The sequence below is a fragment of the Primulina tabacum genome, chromosome 18 (assembly GCF_025594145.1).
Source record: "Primulina tabacum isolate GXHZ01 chromosome 18, ASM2559414v2, whole genome shotgun sequence".
Classification (NCBI taxonomy): Eukaryota; Viridiplantae; Streptophyta; class Magnoliopsida; order Lamiales; family Gesneriaceae; genus Primulina; species Primulina tabacum.
The window spans coordinates 29,096,047-29,119,423 of record NC_134567.1 but is presented as its reverse complement, the minus strand read 5'-3'; the positions used below and the strand labels follow the sequence as shown (position 1 = coordinate 29,119,423).

The 23,377-nt window shown below is 32.9% G+C and overlaps 3 protein-coding genes across 8 annotated transcripts; all 3 read left to right on the top strand.

Annotated features, from left to right (window-relative positions):
* The first annotated feature begins 764 nt into the window (after nucleotides 1-764).
* On the top strand, nucleotides 765-4,649 carry LOC142533018 (caffeic acid 3-O-methyltransferase 2-like). Its single transcript, XM_075639603.1, has 4 exons — nucleotides 765-1,322; nucleotides 3,063-3,373; nucleotides 3,651-3,715; nucleotides 4,127-4,649. Exons 1-4 carry the CDS (start codon nucleotides 934-936, stop codon nucleotides 4,421-4,423), a joined length of 1,062 nt encoding a protein of 353 aa, XP_075495718.1. The 5' UTR covers nucleotides 765-933; the 3' UTR covers nucleotides 4,424-4,649.
* A 9,174-nt stretch (nucleotides 4,650-13,823) lies between these two features.
* Nucleotides 13,824-18,258, top strand: LOC142533056 (uncharacterized). Of its 4 annotated transcripts, none has more exons than XM_075639653.1 (8): nucleotides 13,824-14,030; nucleotides 14,546-15,616; nucleotides 15,700-15,790; nucleotides 15,888-16,045; nucleotides 16,245-16,296; nucleotides 16,424-16,503; nucleotides 16,592-16,685; nucleotides 16,759-18,258. In XM_075639653.1, the coding sequence occupies exons 1-8, from the start codon at nucleotides 14,025-14,027 to the stop codon at nucleotides 17,295-17,297; spliced, it is 2,091 nt and encodes a 696-aa protein (XP_075495768.1). In that variant the 5' UTR covers nucleotides 13,824-14,024; the 3' UTR covers nucleotides 17,298-18,258. The 4 variants fall into 4 exon arrangements, with proteins under 4 accessions (XP_075495768.1, XP_075495771.1, XP_075495769.1 ...); XM_075639656.1 differs by having other exon boundaries at nucleotides 13,825-14,030; nucleotides 14,474-15,616; XM_075639654.1 differs by having other exon boundaries at nucleotides 13,825-14,114.
* A 2,575-nt stretch (nucleotides 18,259-20,833) lies between these two features.
* Nucleotides 20,834-23,216, top strand: LOC142532918 (growth-regulating factor 7-like). 3 transcript variants are annotated; one of them, XM_075639465.1, is made up of 5 exons: nucleotides 20,834-20,979; nucleotides 21,436-21,651; nucleotides 21,815-21,985; nucleotides 22,078-22,390; nucleotides 22,463-23,216. In XM_075639465.1, exons 1-5 carry the CDS (start codon nucleotides 20,925-20,927, stop codon nucleotides 23,121-23,123), a joined length of 1,416 nt encoding a protein of 471 aa, XP_075495580.1. In that variant the 5' UTR covers nucleotides 20,834-20,924; the 3' UTR covers nucleotides 23,124-23,216. The 3 variants fall into 3 exon arrangements, with proteins under 3 accessions (XP_075495580.1, XP_075495581.1, XP_075495582.1); XM_075639466.1 differs by lacking the exon at nucleotides 20,834-20,979 and adding an exon at nucleotides 20,989-21,096 and having other exon boundaries at nucleotides 21,434-21,651; XM_075639467.1 differs by lacking the exon at nucleotides 20,834-20,979 and adding an exon at nucleotides 21,139-21,260 and having other exon boundaries at nucleotides 21,434-21,651.
* The last annotated feature ends 161 nt before the right edge of the window (nucleotides 23,217-23,377 follow it).

Here is a 23,377-nt window from a genome sequence, read left to right as displayed (position 1 = left end):
AGTTCACTAGGGAGTTTCAGTGCTTCAAATCATATATCAGAAATCAAACATACAGAAACTGAACTTTAAAACAAAATTATCAAACGGATTTCAAGATATTTATATATAAGCCCGCTTACCGTAATTTGCTAGAGTTTCGGTTGAAGTCTACTGGACTCTGGGTTCTCTTGCTACTGGATTTTTCTGCTCGAACAAAGATGCTCTCTTAACTCGAATTTTCAAGTGATAACTCCAGATTTTGGTAACAACAATTTCAGAACTTAAGGGTGCTATTTATAAGCAACAATTCTGACTGTTAGCCTTCCCAATTAATGGCTATAATATGTCATTAACAGCCTTTATTCCATGTTAAATGCTTCAGTTACAAGTCATATGCTGAACCAGTAACTGTCTGCTGGATTCTAATCTTGTGCTGCTGGATTCTAATCTGCTGTCTGATGCTGGATTCTAATCTGCTGGAAAAGTACCAGCTTCTGAAATATTATCTTCTGCTGGAAATTTTGCATTGCTACTGAAATGCTGGAAATTCAGGTTCTCACACCCCCACCAAATAAAAAAAAATATTGGTGAAGTGAGACTGTCCTTTTACTAGTTGATTATATTTTTATAAAAAAAGTGTGAGTGTAATCTAATATATTTTATTATATGTGACAAAAGGAGCAAAACTTTTTCTTTTTGCATAAATCCTAATTTAAGGATGGAACTTTAAGACGAGAAAAAATAAATATTGAGTTGAATTGTAAAGGAAAAAAGAATGATTTCTTTCAAAGACGGGGGTTGGGGTTGGTAAACCGAAAAGCTTCATTTATACTCCTCTTTCCCTCTCACAAGACACAGCCACTTCTTCTCTTCTTTGAAGCTTTCGAATTCCTATTTCTAGATTCTCAAAACCCATTTTCAAGAAAATCTTGTAAAAATATAGCAACTTCGACAATGGAATTATCAGCTAAGGAAGAAGCGTGCTTGTTCGCCATGCAGCTGGCCAGCGCTTCAGTGCTTCCTATGGTACTCAAATCAGCCATTGATCTAAACCTCTTGGAACTCATCAAGAAAGCAGGGCCTGGTTCATTCGTTTCTCCGGCTCAACTCGCCGCCCAAATCCCCACCACCAACCCGGAGGCACACGTCATGTTGGACAGGATCCTTCGCTTGCTGGCTAGCTACTCCGTCGTGAACTGCCGCCTGAGGACGCGGCCTCACGGCGGGGTCGAGCGATTGTATGGTCTGGCGCCGGTGTGTGAGTTCTTGACGAAGAATGATGATGGGGTTTCTATGGCTCCTTTGGTGCTCATGAATCAAGACAAAGTCCTCATCGAAAGCTGGTCAGTATACTATGCATATTCTTTCATTTCAATTTGAAACTCCGATATTTTTCTTTTCTTTTTTTCACTTTTGGTTTCTAAATTTTTATTACTAAAGTTTTAATTATTTAATTTGGGTATTTTTCAACCTTTTGGGACATTAGAGATGGACTTTTTAAAAAAAAAAAAAGAAAAAAAGAAAAAAAAGACACCGCGATTATTGCAACATTCGTACTTTCTAATAATCCAAGTTTTGTTATTTTATTCACGCATGAATGATTAATGTATTTGTGTAACTTGAATTCAGAATGTGAGGTTGTGACTTGTGAACCTATCGGTTCGATTGACGTAATGGTCCAATTACGGTCCATAATTTGGGAAAAAAAATAAAGATTTCAATCAACATAATTAACTTAGATCACCATTGGCTCCTACTTTCTCACCAATTTCTGTTGATTTTTCTCGTGTATATGGTATATAAAATCTGACAAATCAAAACGGTGCATGTTTTATCACAAGTAAATATTTTAAGTAATTTTGATACCCTCAATCGTGAAGCCACGTGCAGAAGTACTCCTGTATATGGTATTAAAATCTGACAAATAAAAACCGTGAGATGAATCAATCCTACTAATATTCACAATAAAAAATAATACTCTTAACATAAAAAATACTAATTTTCATGGATAACCTAAATAAGAGATTCGTCACATAAAATACGATCTATGATACCGTCTCACACAAGTTTTTTTCAAATAGTTGCACGATGGGCCCTTTCTTACCAACTCCACCCAACTATTTCTTGTTTATGTTTTTTTTGTTGTTGAAAAAGAATCGATCCACCAAATATTCCACCAAAACCATTTACACTATAATTTTCGTGTCAACAATTTCAACCATTTTTTTTTCTTTGAGGGAAAATAACGTATGGTGGGAAGATATGTAAGCATGACATCACTATTATGTCATTGCAAGTGCGCAATATCGAATATCTCAAAGGTGAAAGGTTCACTTTCATATTTTATATATTTTAATGTACAAAAACAGGCATTTTTATCTACAATGTGAGTGTGCACGAGTATTTCCAACTTTTAATTCTATTATAGTGCAAATTTTAATTGAATTTTTGCATCAAATTCGAATATTTTTTTTTATTTTACATATATTAATTGTTATATTTTATATTCAATTATTATATTTTATTTTTACAAATTGTATTATTGCATTAAAATTTTCATTTATATTTTACTATTATATTATTTATAAATAATTAAATCAAACAATTAAATAAATATTTTAAATTAATATAAATAAAATTATTTAAAAATCTATTTATAAATTTATTTGATTAAATATTTAATTTTTATGATTAAATATCTCATTATTAAAATAATAAAATAAATATTATATTATTATTTAAATAATATTTATAATCTTTAATACAAATATTTATAATAAATAAAAACAAAAAAAAAATTAAAAAAAAAATAAATAAATAGGAGATGCACGTCAAATTTGACGAGAGGAAATAGGGCTGAGCTATTTTGCTCCATTGGAAAACGTATCCCTGCACCAAAATGGCATTGCATGCTCTAAAGGTTTTAAAGATCTAACATTTGGTTTCAATTTTCAAGGATGTCACCATAATTTATTTTCCAAAAACTACGCTTAATTCATAAAAACTGCTCAGTACTCCTAAAAAATTTTAAAAAAATTGTGACGAGTAATCTCACGTTTGCGGTTGATTAATTGGAAACATAGGTTCCACCTTAAAGATGCTGTTCTTGATGGAGGGATTCCCTTTAACAAGGCCTATGGAATGACAGCATTTGAATACCATGGAACTGACCCTAGATTTAACAAGGTGTTTAATCAAGGAATGTCTAATCATTCAACCATTATTATGAAGAAAATCCTCGAGGAATATGAAGGATTCCATGGCCTTGAGTCCATTGTGGATGTTGGCGGCGGCACCGGGGCGACTCTCAATATGATCATTTCTAAGTATCCAGCTATCAAGGGTTTCAATTTTGATTTACCCCATGTTGTTGAAGATGCTCCATCTTATCCAGGTTCCTCTTTTTACAATCTTTAACTGCATGCTTGTATGCTGACTGAGTGTGAGGTTTCATCCCAATGAAAATTTCCAACCCTTTTTCCGTAAACATACATTAAGTCTACTGTGACTCACTAAAGCTCTGGATCTCTTGCTATTGATGCTCACTCTGTCGGTGAAAATCTTGTTCGAATATGATTTATGTATAACTAATACGAATCGACCAAACAAGGGTCGAGCTCGAATTGGAGTTTGATTTGAGTACATGACCTTGAAGTTGAGAAAAATTGCAGGTGTAGAGCATGTTGGTGGGGATATGTTTGTGTGTGTGCCAAAAGGAGATGCCATTTTCATGAAAGTGAGTCTTTTTCTCCTTAATACATGCATGCATGCTTTAACCCCTTCCTCCTCGAATATAAAAGTAAAAAAATTTATGCCTAATTTTATTTTAAAAAAAGTACCATATTGAATTAAATTATTCTATGTCGTCTCAAGAAACCAAGTTCCAATGGGGGAGGATATATAGGAACTTGATTTTAAGGGGTGGGACATAAAACTTAAAAGAATTCCATGATAAAAAAGGTGAAATCATTTTCTTACTCTATTTTGTGTAGAAAACACTTACTCGAAATATAGAAAATTTGAAAGAACGAGGCTCCCGCTAACCACAATGGTGGATGCATGAAGGGGCCGGAGTGCTGTAAATTTCTTTTGTGACTTTTGCTTCAACACAAATCAATAACCTTACATGCACCTATGTATCTTGCAGTGGATCTGTCATGATTGGAGCGACGAACACTGCCACAAAATCTTGAAGAAATGCCACGAAGCACTTCCAGAAAACGGAAAAGTGATACTAGCCGAGTGCATTCTGCCAGATGCCCCGGATACAGGGCTGTCCACCAAGAACACGTTCGATGTCGATGTGGTTATGTTGGCCCATAATCCTGGTGGTAAAGAAAGGACTGAGAAGGAATTTGAGGCACTCGCAAAAGGGGCTGGGTTTAAAGGATTTCAGAAAGTTTGCTGTGCTTATAATTCTTGGATCATGGAACTTCATAAATGAAGGCGTTGACTATATCTCTTCCTTCTCGCACAAGTGTTGTGATTGAATTTGTGTATGTGCATGTATACTTTCTGCTTAATAAAGTTGTTTGAATGGAGTTTTGAATCGTATAGTAGAATCGATTCACAAGGTGAGGAGAATCTCGATCTATCATGCGATTTGGGCTTTCCGTTTGATCAAGCAGAAAGAAATGCAATTTATGCTATAGATTGGTCTTTTTTGTCTTGCTTTTGGAATCTTTTCCTGCATTTGGTACTACATGCATTGATCAAATATTTGCCATTTGTTCATAAGTGTTGATGATATATGTCAACTCTACGGACCTAACCCATTTTGAGATTTTATTGAATTCATAGATGGACTAAATACCTACTTAATTTACAAATGACCCAACTATGGATAGAACCGGTGACCAAACTATGGGTAGTCCAACAAATAACGGTGGAACCTGAGCTCTGATACTATTAGATTTGTAAGAATTAAAATAGACGGAAGCTCTCTGGTTTTTCTTATAATAGTTTCACACTGTATAAACACAAGTATAAGCCTTAGCAAAAAAGAAGGTCCAAAACTAAATTTGCTTATACGTCAATCTCTAAATTGCATAAATCAATGTGTGTTATGATCCTTGATTTGAGTATATTGATTTTGTTATGCTCTTTTATTAGTGATAATCATTCCTTGATCTTCGTAATTATCTTTAACAGGCATGCGAGATGAAACATTCCTTGTGTAACTTTGATTATTGGATTGCCGCGGAATACATGGGCTCCATGTGATAATATGTGCTTGGATTTTTTGTGTCTTGAACAATACAACGACTGGAAGTATACAGGGTCTTTCATCTATAAAGTTGCATAGCTTTTTCCTGTTTTCATAGTTCATTCTTTGTTTAAGCCAGGAGTGGTGGTACTCTTTATTTCTTAAATGCTTTTATAAGAAGCTATTGAATTTTCCCAGATTTTCTGTGCAAGTTTAGAGAGTGGTTTTGATCTATGTAAAGTTGTTTGAACCGGCTTTTGATCGTTGCTTGATTACATTGATGTAGAATTACGAATACATCTGCATAGTTGTTTGAAATTCTGTGGTATCTCTTGAAAACAATATTGTTTAGATATGAGGGATCCAATCTCATCCGTTTTTTTTTCGAGTGATTGCGAAGCTGTTTGCTATTTCAGACCATAAGGAGATCTGTTTCTTCACGCCCTTAGTGAAATGGAAGTATCAGGAGTTATTTTCTGGCTCTCATAGGATGCATATATTCATAGTATATTCCAGGTTTGTGGGTTGTTGGACAAGAGAGTAAACTGAGTGATGAGTTGAGAAGGATGATATACTGGAGAGGTTGAACTGGTTAATTTCTGCTTCTTTGGGTGAGAATTGTGGGTGTGTACAAAGAAGGATGATTGATAGGACTGTGAGATGGAGACCTTGTTTGTTTGGGAGACTTCACATGGATTCGACACTAGTGTTTGCACGAGTGAGAAAGGATGTGAAGTTTGTAATGAATGTTTAAAATGCTTTCGAGTTATATTAATAATGTATTATGTGATCATCCGCAAATCATTCGCTCGAGTTCAACTTATCTTTATCGGGTTAAGTGTATATCCAACAATCCACATTTATTCTTATGTGTGTTGTCCATAATTTTTTCCGAAACCCAAACGTTCAATGTAAACTTGAGTTAATATTATAACTCTAGCATCTCATTAATAGGATTACTCTCCAAGCGCGTGTTTACTTCTTAGAAGTGAATAATGAAAAGAGAAGATGGAGAGCGAATTTTGTAACAAGACAGAAGAATGGATTTGTCTAATAAATCATGAAAGATGAAATTCATTGTTGAATAGCCAGCCGTATTGGACCTTAGTGAAGCAGGTTACATAGCCGGCAGTTGGGCTCAAGGATCTGTCCAGATCTTTCCCTTTAGAAACTTGTAGACCTCTTGCAGGGGTGAGTAGAAGTCCAATAATGTTTTGGACTTAGCCAATTAGTTTGCATATCAAAGCCCAACCCAAAAACGAAGCGAGTAAAAACGACCTTTTAATTTTTTTAAAAAATAAAATAAAGTGACCTTTGTATATGTTTAATACACCAAAACGCCAAATTTTATTTAATTTGTAAAAATTTCCTTCCACAGCTCATTTTTCATAAATGTTCTCCATGCTTTTATTGTTGATCTTTTTATTCTCTAAAAACGACCATATTCTAGTGTAATGTAAATTTAATAGTTATATACACAACGGATGTATGTATATATAATATATACATGTGTGTGTATTATGTACATACATGATATGTGCATGAGAGACAAAAATGCCATTTCAGTCATGTAAGTTAGTTAATTTTGCGTTTTATTCATATAACTTGTCAAAGTTTGGTTTTCGTCTAATGAATTTGATCTTTTTAATCCTTTTTTCAACGGAAGTCAAATATTGAACCTATCGAATATTAAATATTTGACATCAACACTCTCATACATAACTCATATGACAAAATTAAATCACATGATATACACATTAAAATCCATATGAATAAAAATAAGGATAGACGACATCCGATATTTTAAAACTGGATAAAAATCTCGTCGTTTTCCTAGATTTTGTGCTCAGGTAATTTTTAGTTCGTAGACTTTTATTCTTATCACGTGAGACACGTAAGATATCATAGATATCAAATGATCAATATTTGTTATGTTTAGTCACTTCGGACGAAAAAATGAAATGACACGTATTAGATGTGTTGAAACATATCTAATTTAATACACACATGATATAAGATAGATCCAGTAAAAATTGTTTCGATAAAAAAAATCACAAAATTCTTGAAAAAAATGGTACAAATATGACATGATTTTGATAGCCCTACCTGAAAATTATCTTTCACATACGTACATACGTTTTATAAGGGCAATCATCGATCATGAAGTTTCATTCTGCATCATTTCTTTGATTTAAATATACCATGTTGCTCTTGTTCAAACCAATACATACAATTTTTATTTTGGTACAAGTATACATGAAATTATGATTAAAACTATTTTTCAAACTTATAAATTTCTCTATAAAACGATTGATTTTTACTTTTCATCCATCAACCGTATCATATATATATATACATACCATAACCATCGCATATATCATTACAAAACTCATATATATTCGGCGCAATAAACTTTATTATTTTTTTATATCTATCTTGTAATCCATCTTAGCATGATTGAGACATTGTTATTGTTTTCTTTTAAGTTTCACAAGACAAGTGAATATTTATCGGGAGTAGGTTTCTTGTGAGATTATTTCACAAGTTTTTATTCGTGAGACGTGTCAACCCTATTAATATTTACAATAAAAATTAAAATTTAACATAAAAATAAATTTTTCATGGGTGAGCCAAATAAAATATTTGTCTAATAAATTAATTCATGAGATCGTCTTACAAAAGTTTTTGTGATTTATCATACGAATAATGCCAAATTTAAACTTACTAATGTGTTATTTCAAATTTTTTTTTTTTAAATGATGGTGTTGAGAGAGGTATTTAAAAATATATATATATATATATATAGAGGCCAATTTTACATGTAAGGAATTTAGATATTTTTGTAAACAACATGTAAGAAAGTTCAGTGTAGAGATTGTGATCCGAACTCGAATCCAATGAACTGGTCCCTGTATTTCTATTTTCTGGGCTATGTATTTATTGCCGTTAAATAAACAACATTTATTACATTTGTTTGGTCTCTCTGGGTTTTTTTTTTTCAGTTTGATTGGAGCACATGATTTATTATTGTTACAGAATAATATGTTCCTTATTTCTAATGGAAAATGTGGGTTGCATTCAGTTTAAGCTAAGTTAAAGCTCCTTAAAACTTTGATCTTTTTACAAATGGCTCCGCGTATACATGAGAGAAGCAAAGAGGTCAACCTCTTTCAAATATACAACATGGATTCTGACAGTGCAATGTAGTTGGACTCTCGTGTCGATACGAATGAATCATCCTTTCGGCGTAGGAAAATCTTTTCCTGCTAAGCAAGAGGATAGCAAGTTACAAATTCTGTCTCGGTAAGGACATAGTGTTTTGATCTAAGATTTCAATTCTTCTGTGTTTCAGCAGTAACATATTGTTCCATGGAGCATATTATTTTCCATATTATCAAATTAAATTCTTATCATGTATTTTTCAATTTTTAATACTTTTTTGTATGTGTTAATTTGACATTGTATATGTGAGCATCACATTAACATCATATATGTATAACAAACTAATACTTAAATAGATAAATAATATGACTAACATTGTAATTGTAAATAGCGAAAAACACATATCAAAATTATATTTTCCGTAAAATTTAAAATGAGCTGGAGTTTCAATAGGCTCGACATATTTAAAATTCGATATAATTAAAAATAAACTTATTTCAACAATTATCATTGAGCTGATAATACCAAAAGATGAAATTAAAGACATGTCACATCTTTTTTACACTCTATTTTGTAAAAAGAAAGAAAAACAATATAGTTTCAATTTTGTTAAATATATTCTGTCCTGCCTCCTCTTGAATCATCTTCCACAAAATTTGTGGAAAAACAAAAACATACACACAAATAGAGATTCTTCTTAGTTTATTGATACAAAAAAAAAAAAAAAAAAAAAATTGAAACATCATACGCAAAAATTAAACGAATTTTGGTTCCGACTACGATTTTAATAACGACCAAAACGTTATTCATGAGATTGGATGCTTAATTGAAAACCATTGATCACATGAAGAACCTTAATTCAGAATAATTAAGCCAAAAAATGTAATGATAGTAAAAAAAAATTAATTAAATTTAGCTTATATTTATATTTATATTTATACATACAAAAAGTTTGTTGTCCTTGAAGCCTTGAATAGCAATATACGTACAAAAAGAAAAGCGAAAAATAGAAGAGGTTGAAAAAGGCCAGCCCATTCACACTTAAAAGACGAAGTGGGTACCAATTGTAATTAACCCTCTTTCAAAAGAAATGCAACCATTCAAGGCCCACTTCCACCACTTGGTTGGTAGCTATTGTTTGTACTGTATTTTTTTTCCTTATTCAAAATATACTTCGTTTTCGTTAATCGTGACATAAAATAAATAAATAGATCATATAAATATTTTTTACATGTTTAAAAAATAATTAATTTTTTAAATAAAAATATATTTATCTAATAAATTTCAATAATTTATACTTTTTGAAAATACTTGGTCTCCAACGGTTTGTGTCACTTCAAAAGGTCATTTATACGATTTTTGAAAAAAACAAAAACTTATGTGAGACGGTTTCACGAATCGTATTTTGTGAAACAGATATCTTATTTGAGTCATTCATGAAAAAATATTATTTTTTATTATGAATATCGATAGGGTTGACTCGTCTCACAGATAAAGATTCGTGAAATCATCTCACAATAGACCCGTTTTTTAAAAAAAATTGAGTAAATATGCTGATTTATTTTTGCAATAATATTTAACGAGATTGAAACATATCAGGTGTTCTCGTTGCTTTAAATTAATCACAGCTCCGAAAAAGTCCTTCTGATGCTGACTCGTGTCTAATACAATTACCACGTTCAATCTTCCAAATAATTTTCAGAAAAATAAATTACAAAACCCATTATTATGTTTTTCAAAATAAAATGCTAAAATTAATTTAAAATTTATACCTGAAGCATTTGCATTAATTAATAAACAAACCAAAAATGGTAGGCATATATACAAGTACTTAATCACTAAATTAATTTTTTTAAAAAATTAAATCGTTTAAAAATCAATTTTTTATTGTAATAAAAAATATACATCATTTTACTTCGATTTCAACAAATATATGTAAAATAATTCGAGATATTTAATATGCTATAAACATTATTATATACAAATTAAAATAACATATATAATAATAGATTTTCCAGTGATGGGGTTTTATCTATGAATTTAACAAAGGGTTTTGAGCTTATTAAATCGGATAAATTAGAATTTTGAAACGATTTTTTTTTTCTGGTAAACTCAAAATTTATAAAAAATTCCCGAATATGTCGGTGTTTTTATATGTACCGTAGGTTCATGTATATGCGTAATGCGTTTGTGGGGATCATTGGAAACTTATTTAATAAATGAATATGTGGAAATGAACTAAATTGTGTTAAATAATAAATTATATATACATGTGTGTATATATATATATATATATACGTCATTGAAACTTGAACTCACCAACAATTACATGGGGGATATTAATTGTACGATATTACGTAAGCCGTGTCGTAATAGGATCGGCGATTAAAAAATCAAGTCAAATCCCAATATCAATGAACTCAACCAATTTAAATTAATATATACATATATACATATATATTCTACGTGCGATATTTATTTATTTATTTATACATATGGACAGAATTGAAGCAGCGCCTCAGGTTGAATAAAACAAATGAGTGCTCAATTTGCGAAATCATATAATTAAGTCATCATAAACTCCACGACATTATATTATAAGTATGCGTTCTGTCACAAAATTAATATAGAAAATGAATGAAATTTCAATTTATTTTAGAATACTAGTTTCAGTTGTTTTTGCAGTAGCGTGGAATTTTATTTGGAAAAAATATATCAAAATTTATGAGATTAAATTTAAAGACCCCAGGAAAATTAAATAATCGCACAAACAAACAAAAATCATAACCAAGACAAAGATGTGACAGGAGTTTAATTGATATTGATAGTGCTTTATATGTTATTTTATCGTGCCATTTATTCTTCGTGTTTTTTTTTTCCGGCTTAAGCATGATTGGTTTGGTGGTCATATTTTTTGGAAATGTGTAACTACAATTGATCGTAGTATGTATCATTTTCATCATGAACAGAGTCATCAAAATGAGCTGGATACATCTAACCGGCCCACATTGCCAAATGGTTGGTTTTAGCGGGTTTTTATTTGGAGTACGTCTCTTGTGATACGGTCTCACGAATTTTTATCTGTGAGACAGGTCAACCCTACCGATATTCATAATAAAAAAGTAATATTGTTAGCACAAAAAAGTAATATTTTTTCATGGATGACTCAAATAAGAGATCCGTCTCAAAAAATACGACTCGTGAGACCGTCTCACACAAGTTTTTGCCTTCTGTAATAAGGGAAAATACTCTATTCTATTTTCTTTGGAGCATATCTATTTCAAATTTTGATCATGAAAAGAGTCATTTTAATTTATATTTATAATAAAAATAATATTTTTAGCATGAAAATAAATTTTTTTTCATATGTAAAAGCGCAAAATATTACAAGTAAAATATATATATATTTGAGATTTTGGTAAAACTTTTGATCAAAGAATCCCTCGTGTGAGTTTTATTTACTCCGTGTCCTCTTTTAAAAGTGTAGTTAATTTATGCAGGATGCCAAATAATTTCGAGATAGTTAATATCTGTTAGATCGGATCGACTCAGCTCATGTTTACCATAAATAATAATATTTTGACATATATATTTCATTAGTTGAGTCAGGTATGAGATTCCTCTCACAAATTTTTTTATGTAACTTGAATAAAAAACCAAGTTTCGTTTGGACAAATACTTATAAAATATTTTTATAAAAAAAATTTAAAATTTGTTTTAAAAATAAATATATGTTTGTATAAGTATTATATAAAAATATTTTTATAATTACAAATAATTACGAAATTGTTTGGATAATTATTTTTAAAAATATTAAATTATTATTATTTTTCTAATTTTTTCCTTGTTGGTGATTTATTAACTGTTTGACACGTGCATGTGACCGTGTAAGTTTATGCAAGTGACTAAGAAAGTCGTTGTTTTTGTACGCCACTTTGTTTAAGTATACTTTTATTCACCATCACAATAATAATGACAACAATAATAACACATGATCTGCGTATCTATGTTTGTGAGAAAGTTCGACAAAAATAATAGTTGATATAAAAAATAATATTATTTTTATAAAACAAGTCAAGCTAAAGATCTGTTTCATAAAATTGATTTATAAAATATATAAAATAACAATTACTATTATCATAATCACCATTATCTTCACTTCTCCCTCCAAAATATAAACATTAAAATTCTTTTTTCTTTCATCGCAATTATATAGCAAAATATCTATTTTTAATATAATTTTTAATTATTTTACCGATATATAATTGTTCATTAAATAATTAGCAACTTCCATAATTTTTTATATAGGGAAATGTTATTTAGGTTCCAATTAATCATACACCAACCGACCTTTTCAATTCATAACGAGACCACAATACCTTTTATTACCCTTACTAATTTTCGAAATATATGCACCAAAAAAAAAATTCTAGTAATCCCTCACGTATTTTATTCATATAATATAATTTCATAACATGATTTTTTATATCTCTAATTTACTTTTTACCCGATTTCTATAAACAAAAATATTTTCTAAAACATGCTAATTTTGTGTGTTCATATAATACGTATAATTAGAATATTAAACGAAAATATATTCAATATTATTTTTAATAAAAGCTTTTTTAAAAATAAATGAATTTTATTTATATTTCAATTTATATTTAGATCTTAGATTATTTTTATTAGCTATTGTGCCATAATTTCTCTATTTCTTTAAAAATTAAAATAATAATTTTAAGGGTAGCGTTGCAAGTATGCCTCCGGAACTTGGCCACAGAAACACTTCGTCCCACCATGCCAATACTGAAGAAATGTATTGAGTCGGTCGCTACTGCATCCACAGTGATTTTTAAGGAATCCCGGTGGAGGAGGTTGCCAACTTGTTAGTAATATTAATTACATTGAGAAAAAAAGTATATTTATATTATGGAATTGTAATTGATAAAATGGTAAGTATCAACTAGAGTTTTTTTTTTTTATTGGGTATATTTATGTCAAAAACTAAGAGTGATAAAAGGATATTATGATCAACTCGTGAATTTTAAAAGTATGCTCGAGTGAGATTACCAAAAGTTATAATCGACGGTAATGGTGCAAATCAAATTTTTTAAACCATATAGAAGTCTAGGAAAAAAAACTTGTGTGAGGCGGTCTCACATGTGGTATTTTGTGAAACAGATATCTTATTTGGGTCATCCATGAAAAATTATTACTTTTTATGCCAAGAATCTTACTTTTTATTGTGAATATCGATAGAGTTGACCCGTCTCACAGATAAAGATTCGTGAGACCGAAGTATGCTCAAGTGTATTACCCGATGTGACATTGCTACAAAATCTATTGATGCTGATTATGGTGAAATTATGAGTTTCATATTTTGATACAATATTCATTGAAATATGTCTCCAGATTTCACTACATGTATAATAACTTACGAGTGAAAAACAGAGCATGATATTTTCAACAATATGGCTATATCAGTATCTACTTTCCATTTATGACCATTCCCTTTCTGTTCCAATTTTTCAGTGTCCACTCTTCTCTTAGCTTCTTCTTTATAGAGACCCCCAAGCCAAACCCATCGATCTCTGTGCTATAATGGCACAAAACTGATCACGCCCATGTGAGGAAATCTTACACTCCGATATTTTTTTAATCCTCTTTTTATACGTACATGAAGGTGAATCTGCCTTTTCCTATATGTCAGTTTATTAAAATGTGATCAATTCCGAGTTTGAAAAGCCATGAAAGTTTTGACTTGATGGTAGGTTCTCATTTTTTTTTGTGATTTGTGTGGGTTTTTGCTTGGATTTTTAATGAAGAAAAATGGGTTTTTTTTCTAGGATTAATGTATGTGTAAGGGTAAGAAAAAAAACCAACTTCTTTTTCTTTTCTTTTTTTGATTGTGGGATGGTAACTGGGAACTCATGTGGGAGACCAGGTTCAATGGGTGAGGATTGCGATCCATTTTGGGTCTATTGCTTTTATCAGCAAAATTTGTTTTTACATTCATCCAGGATCGGTATTTTTTTTCCTTAAGCATTGATACTGCTGATAGTTGGCTTTTTTTCCCCCGAACTCGGTTATTTTCTTGGCATTTATTGTGCTTTCTTTGCTATTCAGGGTTTGGTACTGGAAGGGTAGAAGCACGCTGATTCCTACTCCTAAAAGACTGATTCTTTAGTTGGATTTCAGTTGATTCATGGGTTGAACTCAAGGAAACATGGACTAATGATGAGCCGTCGTGCGGAAGAATCTCGATTTTTTGACGCCATGGAGCACGTTTCATTGGCATCTGGTTCTCTTGATGATTGCCGTAGTTTGAAGAATTGGGAATATGATGTGTGGATTAATAGTCCTCAGAGTGTGAAGGAACGTCGTAGGAAATTCATTAGATGGATGGGATTGAGCTCAGATGGATTAGAAGGAGACGATTTCTCTAAAGAAGATATTGGTAGAATCATGGACAATAGTGGAGCAGTCCAGAAAACACCGCTGAAAACAGAAAACCGGTTGTCTTCGGGCCACTCTTCTGCTTCAATTTGGTCTTACAATGATTTGGATTCGTCTATGGAGGTGGATTTAATTGATGTTAGAAGTGATAATTGTAGTGAGAGTGTATGTAATGTAATTGGATTAGTGGAAAATGAGAAAAACAAGTCGGAACCGTCTCCGCCCCTTCAGCAGTTGGTGGAGAAAGAGCTGTTTGTTAATGGCAGTGCACAAAGAACCACGGATAAGTTGAAAGATAGGTTGTTGAATAGATTACGGTCCATTTCTTGTATGACGTGTAGCGCTGTGAATGATGATAATGTGCGATCGATTAATGAAACTAGGATTCAGAGAGTCAAGGTTAGATATTTTCGAAGAAGGATGAAAAAACTCTCAGCCCTTTTCAAAGGACAAGACATACCAGCCCACGAGGGTCCTATATTAGCTATGGAATTTAGTCACAATGGAAAGTACCTGGCCAGTGCAGGAGAAGACAAGTTTGTGCGAGTCTGGCTAGTCGTGGAAGACGATAGATCAGATTTAATTGATATTCCAGATGCAGACCCCTCATGTGTGTACTTATTGGTTGATAATGAATCTGAATTAGGACCTCCGGAAAAAGATAATGTTAATGAATCCAAGTGTTTGAAGAAAACACAGGATTCAGCTTGTATCGTCTTTCCTCCTAAGGTTTTTCGAATTCTTGAGAGGCCCTTGCATTTGTTCCAAGGACACAAAGGGGAGATATTGGATCTTTCTTGGTCAAAGAATGATGTACATATACTTAAATTGTGCAAATTTATTCTGATATATTTGATGCTAGTTGCATTCAATTAACATCTTTTTTTCCCTTGCAGTGCCTCCTCTCTGCATCAATTGACAAAACTGTTCGGTTATGGCGAGTTGGAGTCGATCATTGCCTCAAAGTCTTCTCGCATAACAATTATGGTACGTGCTGCTAAATACTTGGTTTAGGGAATCACAAAAATTTGAATGTGGTTTTGAACTGATATCTTTTGCCAAAAACAAATTGAACACTATGCAGTGACGTGCATTCAGTTTAACCCTTTGAACGATGATTACTTCATCAGTGGTTCAATCGATGGGAAAGTTCGGATTTGGACAATAAATGGCTGTCAAGTTGTTGATTGGACTGAAACTAAGGAGATAATAACTGCCATTTCTTATCGACCCGATGGACAGGTCTGTTCCTTTGCAGAATAGATTGTGCGAATGTTGTTTTCTCTTTTATATAATAATGCGAAAATAAATACATGGAAAATTTTAGGAGGGAGGTAGGCAACTGACCCTGGTTGCCATCCTTCCCTTGGTACATTAGTACTACTTTTCATTTTGTAATTGTAGAGTACATCAACTAAGCATATCTTTGTTTCTTACGCAGGGCGGTGTAATTGGCTCCGTTACTGGAACCTGTCAGTTTTTCATCATATCAGGTGCTCTAAAATGAATTCATGAAATGTTTATCTTTTTGCCGTTCCGGTTTCAATCCTCTCTTTTCTTGTTCTTATTTGTATTGCTATGGGAAGAAGGGTCACAAAATAACCATTTTTTATCTATCAGATAACCGCATGCAGTTTGAAACTCAGACGTGCTTCGCCAGCAAGAAGAAGTCACCCTGCAAAAGGGTAACTGGCTTCCAGGTTATTGTTGATGCATTCAGGATAATATTTAGCCGTTAAGAAATTTGCGACTTACATTTATTCTACTTTTATTGTTCTGTGGATGCAGTTTTTAGCACATGACCAGAGCAAAGTGTTGGTAACTTGTGCAAATTCACAGGTTAGAATCATTGATGGTATGGATGTGATCAGGAAATACAAAGGTACATTTTGATTCCTCTATGGGTTCATCTTCACTCTATATCTCAAAAATAATTTCAGTTTCTTTGTAACTAGGTATTCGAAATTGTGGGAATTATATTTCTGCTTCATTTACTTCAGATGGGAAACACATTGTCTCCGCTTCTGAGGATTCAAATGTTTATATGTGGAACTACAGTGATCCGGTTTCAAATTCTTTGTCACAACCAAAATCCATAAGATCATTTGAGTGTTTCTATTCAGATGTCTCAGTTGTCATACCCTGGCCTGGCTTGAAAATAGGGAACTCGGAAAATGAGTTAAAATCAAGAAAATATGAGAATTCTAAAAACTCATTACCCTTTTCACTATCTGCTTATTTATCTTCTGGCGGCCACGAATTTTTCCTAGATTCCAACCCTAAGGGATCCATGACTTGGCCCGAGGAAAAGCTACCAGTGTCTTATCCCCGAGATAGGATGTCTTCCATGTGTAAATCTCAGTACAAACTTCTCAAGGCTTGTTGCCAAAGTACTTCATCCAGTTCTCATGCATGGGGTCTGGTCCTTGTTACTGCAAGTTGGGATGGAAAAATAAGATCTTTTTATAATTACGGGTTACCAGTTCCCCATTAAACACAAGGTCTCTTATTGATTGAGAACCAATGCTGCTAAATGTACGAAACTAAAGCTTTAGGTGATTGAGAGAACGACACGCACCACACCCCTTCGCCTCCCCGTGTAATGTGATAACAACCTTTTATCATTTTAAGGGGCGGACCTAACCCATTTCTCCACAGCTAATGCATTGCATGCTCAAGGAAGTTGGTCGTTTCATAAGGTGACAATCGGAATCTACAAAAAAAAAAATCGCCACGGATTTTTTGGATTTCGTTTTAACTGAAAGATCTTTTGGGAGAGAATGAATTGCATTGCTGGTCGACCACGATGGCAGCCTCTAACTGTCACATAGAGTTAGTTTTGGCATTGTTGAAGGTATTGAGTAGACACAATCCTATTTATTGCCATACAGTGGGAGTGGGTATCCAAATTCTTCTGCACACGTCAATTGAAGTTTGAATGGGCGACGACAGGTCGGAAGAGTCAAATATGCAAAAAGTAAATCAGAATAGCTGAGGTGATCTTTCATTTGTTTATTGTGATAATTTGCATTTGGTTCTGACCCTGAAAGGATATGTAAATGTGTGGAAATGGTGGTGGGACCTTGGCCATTTATTCAGAATATGAGATGTGGGACTCGGCCGGGGAATGGTGGTGGCGTATATTGGTGTTGAACGAATGAGTGGGGATTGCAATCTTTATGGTTTATTTGATTGGTCTGAGTCATTGAGATATTTGTCTGCAACATTTTTTATATTTTTATCCTGGCCTAAGTTGCTCCCAGATGACCATTCTCCGGTCTGCGTGACTTGTTAATGGATGATCAGTAGCTCCGCCACGAGTTTGCAGTGCCTCCTTTAAGAAACTTGCTAACATGTCGTCGTATCCGTGTTTTTCCCACCTTTGAAGAAGGGGGCAGATTTGATTAGCTAATTCTGTTTACATGGACCATTGGCAATCAAGACATGTTTGGTCATTTGTTGTGACATGTTTATGTTAAGCATGTAACCAGATTTTTCTTTTTTTCTTTTTTTGAGATTATTATTGTGTGAATAATGTCCTATTTTTTTTAAAATAAAAATGACGATATTCCATGCGTGAGAAGATGGTATTATGTGATTTAAATATTATGTTGTTAATTAGTGTTAATCTCGTCAACGTGTCAGGTAAAAGTCTCGTCTCACAAATTGATTAATATGACGATTGACCGATTGTTTCGGTTGGGATTAATTCTAGCAAGCGTACTAGGTCAAGTTATAGTAATTGGACGACAAGTCAAAGTATCGATACTACTATTTAAGTACTAAGATTTAAATTATTTAATTTAATCTAGGCAACGATAATAAGTGATTTGGAGATTATTTAAATTAATTAAATTAAACTAATTTATGCTAAATTAATGATTAAAATCAAAATGGCAGAAAAACTTGGGACTTGGGGATTTTCAAATTTAAATAAAATGACCGGGAACACACGACGGTAACAAACTCTGATTATTATCATTCACTGGAATTATTTAACTACAGATTATTCGAAGTCACGATGCAATCCTCTAATTTAACTATAAACCTATTTCTAGAATTTATAATCCTATTTTCATTTAACAGTCCAATTATTTTTTATTGAATTTAATTAAACAAAAACGCATTTATCAACGATAGAATTACAGCTGTCGTCTAAAATCGCACACTGAAACCGAATACTATTTCTAGTCGATTTAACCGTGTGTTGATTAATGTTTTTGAAGCTAATTTCAATCTATTCCTTTTCGAGTCAAGATCGAACGACAAACATGCAAATAATTGGCCAGATTAAAAGCACGAAGATTACGCAAACATTAATCAATAACATAAAATAATTTTATAAATCAAACAATCCGACGAATAAACAAAATCAATCGTTTGTCCCTATCGTGGTCCCGATCACAAGAAAAACTACTTCATAAACTCGAAACTAAAGTCAAATCTAATATTCGAATTCATGACTGAAAATAAGAAAACGAAAGAGAAGAGAAAATCTCAGTGATGGTGCACGGTTCTTGCGTGAGAAGTGCGCGAATTCTATTCCTTTTCTCCTAAGTCGTCGCCGTCTTCAACGATGCCAAAGTTCTCTCCTTTTCGGCTCCCCGTTCTCGATCTGGAAAAATTCCCCTATTATCTTCTATTTTCTTCTTTTTATTCCTTCAAATCTACATCAAATCTGCGCAAAATTTTGGATCTGATATCACGTACACGGACCCCGTGCATGCATCAGGGAAAGGGTCCGTGTAGACTCTGTCCTACGTTTCTTCCGGAATACTGGACACGGACCCCGTGTAGAGGTCTGTCCCGGGCTCCGTGTACACTCTGGATTTTTCTTCTCTCGAAGATAGCCGACACGGACCCCGGATACCGGTCCGTCAGGGGGTCCGTGTAGACTCTGTAAGTGTCTTCCTTCGGCTTCTGAGGTACGGACCCTTACACGGGGTGCGTGTATGGGTCCGGGTGTCCTCCTTTTGCTATTTTTCCGGGCATATCTGACATGGCATTGCGAAGTTTAACTTTTCTTTCATTTCTTTGGCTTTCATCCTCTTTTGGTCAAACCTGCAAATAGCCATAATGAGACGAAATAAGCGCGAAACTCGGAATAAAAACACCAGATAAGCACGAATACGACAAAATAAAATCCCTAAAATATTATATAATTCGTGCTTATCAACGATCTCATTAGAGTTTTTGTAAATTATTTTTAATATTTTCTTAAAATAAAAATATTTAAAAGATATTGTATGTTTATATAAATATTCTAAAAATCAATTGATGACATATCTTGTATTTTATAGTAAAAAAAGAAATATGAAATGTATTTTATAAAAAGTGAAGTGTAAATAACACTCACATAAATTTTTGCACTGACCATATCAACTCATTTAATTCAAGTCAAAATTTTGAGTTTTGTGTTACTTTTATATATTTATTCATATATACTCTTTAAAATATTAAATACACTATAAATTTTTTTATGTGATATTATATTTTTCAAATTTTTAGTGAATAATTTTATTATGATTTTTTGATATATTGATGATATATACATCGATATTAGTGTTATTTAATTATAACTTAAGTAAAAATATTTTTTAAAATATTCAAAAAATAATTAAGAGTTTTAATCAAAATTTTCATATAATAAATGATTTTTTTTTAAAAAGTTATTTATTATTTAAAATTTTAACATACAATTAATATATGAACATTTAAAATCTTTTTCTATTTCTTTTATTAGCAACAGTTCTATGTATCAAAATATCAAATTTAATGATAAATATTTCAATTCGATAACATGATTGTTATAGTTATTTAAATATACTTTCAAATTATATATAAAAAATAATATAATAATTAAATATAATTATTATATCAATAATTTTAAATAATTATTCTAACACTCGAAATTATCATTTTTAATATTCCATGCACCACTCGGCATGTATAATTAGATATATGTTATGAAAAACAGAAATGTCGCATGCCTTTATCTGGCCATAGAACTATGGATAAGGCAATTACAAGAGAGAGAATGCTTTTATTATAATATAATATTTATTTTATTTTGCATGGCAATGTCGTGTCTTGTCCCCGATGCGGTGCGAATGTTGGAAGCATGGTGGCACACCAGAGGGCGAGAATGGCGGTAAAAGCAATTACTAAGTTTAAAGGTCAAACCCACATATTAAACCCTATTTTTCTACTGCTTTTTCACGCACGCACAATAGATGAGCAACTTTACATTTGCACCTAGAAATCCCAGTGGAGTGTTGAGAACTTTATTTAAGGTGGATTCTTTATTTATTGTTTCTTTCTTTGTGTGTGTATGTGTAATGTGCTGGTTATTTGTCTGAATCGGGTTAGTGAGTGATTCCGTGTATGGATAATCTGTTTTTCCTGCGCTAGTATGTAAAAATCGAAGTCGATATCTTTTCGCTAAGAACTTCAGAAGGTGGGTAAGGCTTATTTGTTGTTCTTTCCTTGTCTGATTAATTTCTTTTATTTTTGTAGTTGATTATATAGAAGAAAATAATGTTCTTTCCTGTTTAGAGAATGTGTTTTTTCGTACAAAACGGACAAGAATCACCACCCAATAGTGATGCTGTTTGTTTGACGGATTTGCAGAGATATTGAAACGTTCCCTTCCAAGATTTGCATGACGGGTCGTCTAAATCTAGAAAATCTGAACCGCCCACTTGGTGGTGGTAATGACGATGACGGTGGTACTCGCTGCGCCGACAGTGGTGTGGGGCATACCCATGACAGCGGCGGAGCGAACGAGGTGTTGAGCAATATATACCGTAACGATGTCTCGACTTCATGTGTTGGTAGCTCTTCAGCAGGTTATAAATTGACTGATTTGCAAACATTTGACATTCTTCGTTCTTTGAATTCCACAACTGCATTCAATTCCTCAGGGAAAATAACATTTTAATTTATCTTATTTTTTCCTGGAAAGAATTATTTTTCATCGAATTTTTTGTAAATTATGAACTGTTGATGCAGGAGTAATGGCTTCGAGTGTGGGACTAGCTTTTACATCTGTTCAATGGAAAGAGCTTGAGAGACAATCTATGATCTTTAAATACTTGACGGCCTCTCTGCCGCCTCCGCATGATCTTCTCTATCCACTTTCACTAAATTCTCCTGCTCCATCTTCAGACCTTACCATTAACTGTAATTTTTTTGGTTTTGTTTTTATCCTTTTTTTTTGTCTGATTTGATTTGGGTTTTCTTCGATTTAAACCATTCCATAATTTTGACGGCAGTGTTGAGTGGTGGAGAACTATGTAATGCTATATGTTTCAAGAATAGAGATCCGCAGCCAGGGAGGTGTAAGCGAACAGATGGCAAGAAATGGAGGTGTTCAAAAGACGTGGCCCCGATGCAGAAATACTGTGAGCGTCACTTGCACAAGGGTCGTTTGCGTTCAAGAAAGCCTGTGGAAGTTCGAAACAGTAGCAAAGTTCGCAAGAAAACACCCCTTGAACAAGGCCCTCTTCCCACACTTGAAGCCGCATCCCACCAGATTTCTACTCAAAATGAACCCCATCTGTTGTTCAATCCTATAGAATCTGACAGGTTTGTTTATCATTTGGCAATTGGTACATGGTTTTTGTCTTTGTATTCATTGATTTACTTGTACGTTTAAAGGAATGCTGGCTTGATGGAATTTGAGTCGCCTGAGAATAAATGGCAACACTTGATGAAGAAAGCGAATCTGGATTTTTTGGCTGATGAGCTTTCCTTCACTCGTAGTTTCAATCCCATTTTTTATCAAGATTGTGTTGAAACTTCAAATCCATTCCCTTGCTCTAATTTCCAGCCACATACTGGAGTAATCAATGCTTGGTCAATGGATAATTACAAAAGCAGTAAAAATGGCAATGCCACATCCTGGCCTTTGTCCCTCCATCAGTGGAATTTGTCCCCTTCACTCAATTTATCCATGGGTGTGGCTTCTGGAAATGTGTTGGATGGAGAAACTAGCAAGTTTGAAATTGAAGACGGTCTTAAAGATTCTGATGATTACGTCACAGACACAACATGGTTGCCATTTTCTCGAGGAGGGCCACTTGGAGAAGCTTTGCAGCCATTAGTGATTGGGGTTGAGGGATCAAATCCATCTTCTATTGGGGTTGAGGGATCAAATCCAGCTTCTCCCTATGATTCTGTCCACACCACAGCTACTACAGTTTCATCCCCGTCAGGGGTTCTTCCTCAGTCATTGTTCTCACACTCGGAGAACAGCGTTTGCAATAGTCCAACTGGTGCTGTGCCTTCCTTGGAATATGCATTTCAATGGTTCAGTTAGTGTCCTGCGAATCAAAGAAAATGCTCTTTTCCTCTCAGTTGAAATTGTTTTCCATATTTTTGGTGGTTCTTTATGATCTTAAAAGCAATTTAGGTTAAGCATAAAATTGACTTTTTAATTTATATCAAAATTTCAATTTATAAATAGTCATATACTAATTAAGCCATTTAAAATAATTCAAGTATCATTTGTTAATTTGTGTATCAAATATACTCGATAAAACAATACTATTTTAGTTTTTTTTTTAAAAAAAA